Source organism: Myotis davidii, unplaced genomic scaffold, assembly GCF_000327345.1.
Source record: "Myotis davidii unplaced genomic scaffold, ASM32734v1 scaffold8416, whole genome shotgun sequence".
Classification (NCBI taxonomy): Eukaryota; Metazoa; Chordata; class Mammalia; order Chiroptera; family Vespertilionidae; genus Myotis; species Myotis davidii.
Genome location: NW_006287873.1, coordinates 11268 through 12940, shown reverse-complemented (window position 1 = coordinate 12940; position 1673 = coordinate 11268). Strand labels below are relative to the sequence as shown.

General features: G+C 53.0%; 1 protein-coding gene across 1 annotated transcript in view; it reads left to right on the top strand.

The window, feature by feature from the left end:
• The first annotated feature begins 237 nt into the window (after nt 1–237).
• The window catches only part of LOC102773225 (CD59 glycoprotein), a 9906-nt gene continuing 8470 nt past the window's right edge, over nt 238–1673 (top strand). Inside the window, exon 1 of the mRNA XM_006759576.2 lies at nt 238–342. Coding sequence (XP_006759639.1) covers nt 276–342 — 67 coding nt within the window. The 5' untranslated portion in view covers nt 238–275. The remainder of the gene's footprint in view (nt 343–1673) is intronic.

Sequence of the window (1673 nt, the reverse complement as noted above, 5' to 3'; positions counted from 1 at the left end):
TGCCCCTCTCACCAGGATCGACAGCCTTTCTTTAGTAAGCTGAGGTCTTAGGGCAGGAGAGGGGATCAAGTGCTGCCCCCTCTGAGAGCATCCTTTGCTTCATGGCAAGCCACCTGGTAGATTCCCTGTGTTTTCTTGGCCTGCTAGCTCCTTCCCCATGTTCCTGAAGCCCCCCAGACCTTTAATTCCTGGTTTCTGAGATAACCAGTCAGTAGTCAGTCATATGTTGGTTCATGACGATTCTTTGTGTGTCTTCCTTCCAGACTCTGTAGACAATGGGAAGCAAAGGAGGGTTCACCCTGCTCGGGCTCCTGATCATCCTTTCTGTCCTCTATGATTCAGGTGAGTGGTCCGGAGGGACATGGATCTCGACCATCTGGGCCCCCTGGCCACACGCTTCCTTTTCCTGAGGCCCCAGAAGACTGAGTTGATGCCACTGGCCTCGGCCTGGCTTTGGTGGCTTTGCCTTCCAGTGCTACAGGCCCAGAGCTGTGAGACAGCTCCTTCCTATGTTACAGGCTTGCCCGCAGCGGAGCACCTTCCCAGGTTACAGCCATTCTGGGTTACAGAGCTGCCTCCGGGGGTAGGGGTGGGGCAGAGGGGGTACACTCAGCAGCTTAAGTTTCTCCCTCTCATCACAAGCTGCTGGGACACCAGTGGACCCATCTTTAGAGAGCTGTGCTCTGTCCTGCCCTGACCTTTATGCACTGTGATGAGGATGGTGCTCATAGTAACAGCAGTAGCAGCTAATGCTTCTAGCATTTCTGTGCCAATCACTGTTCTGAACCCTTCACAGGTATTTACTTATTTAATCCTCACGCCAACCCTATAGAGTAGGTACTGTTTTTATCGCCACTTTACAACTGACAATACTGGGGCCCAGAGGGATTAAATAGCTTGTAAACTATCCCACAGAATAGCCCGAATTTGAACCCAAACAGCTTGGCACCAGACCATCTGCTCTTAACTCCTTCATCGCTGGGCCGCCCCTCCCTGGCTTCTGGAGGTATTGGTGTGTTTCTGAGTCTTAGCCTCTGTAACACTAGGCACACCAGTGTGACTTGCTATTTGTCATCATAAGGATCAAGTTTTTCATTTTCTGCCTGTCATACTGGTACCGCCAGTTTTGTGGGGGAGGCGACAGAGGAGGAAATAGTGCAGTGAACAAAAGGAAAAAGGTATCTGCCATGTTGGAGCATGGCTTACATATTAGTCGCTTTAGTGGCTACCATATATTGAATGCCTATAGCGTAGTAGGGACTGTGCCACGCCCGCTCTCATTGCATCCTTCCAGCCATCCCGTGAGGGGTTAGTGTTGTTAAACCCATTTTATAGTTGAGGTTTTGCAGGCCAAGAGACAAAATCAAGGATATTCTGTAGGCTTTTATATAAATAACTACGGGCCTGGTGCATGAAATTCGTGCACTGGGTGTGTGTGTGGGGGGGGGGTGTCCCTCAGCCCAGCCTGCCCCCTCTCACATACTGGGAGCCCTCAGGCGTTGACCCCCATCACCCTCCCATCACAGGATCAGCCCCTTGCCCAGGCCTGACGCCTCTGACAGAGGTGTCAGGCCTGGGCTGGGGACCCTCATTTCCCCCCATCACTGGTTCTGCCCCCAGCCCAGGCCTGATGCCTCTGGCCCAGGCGTCAGGCCTGGGCAGGGGACCCCCAG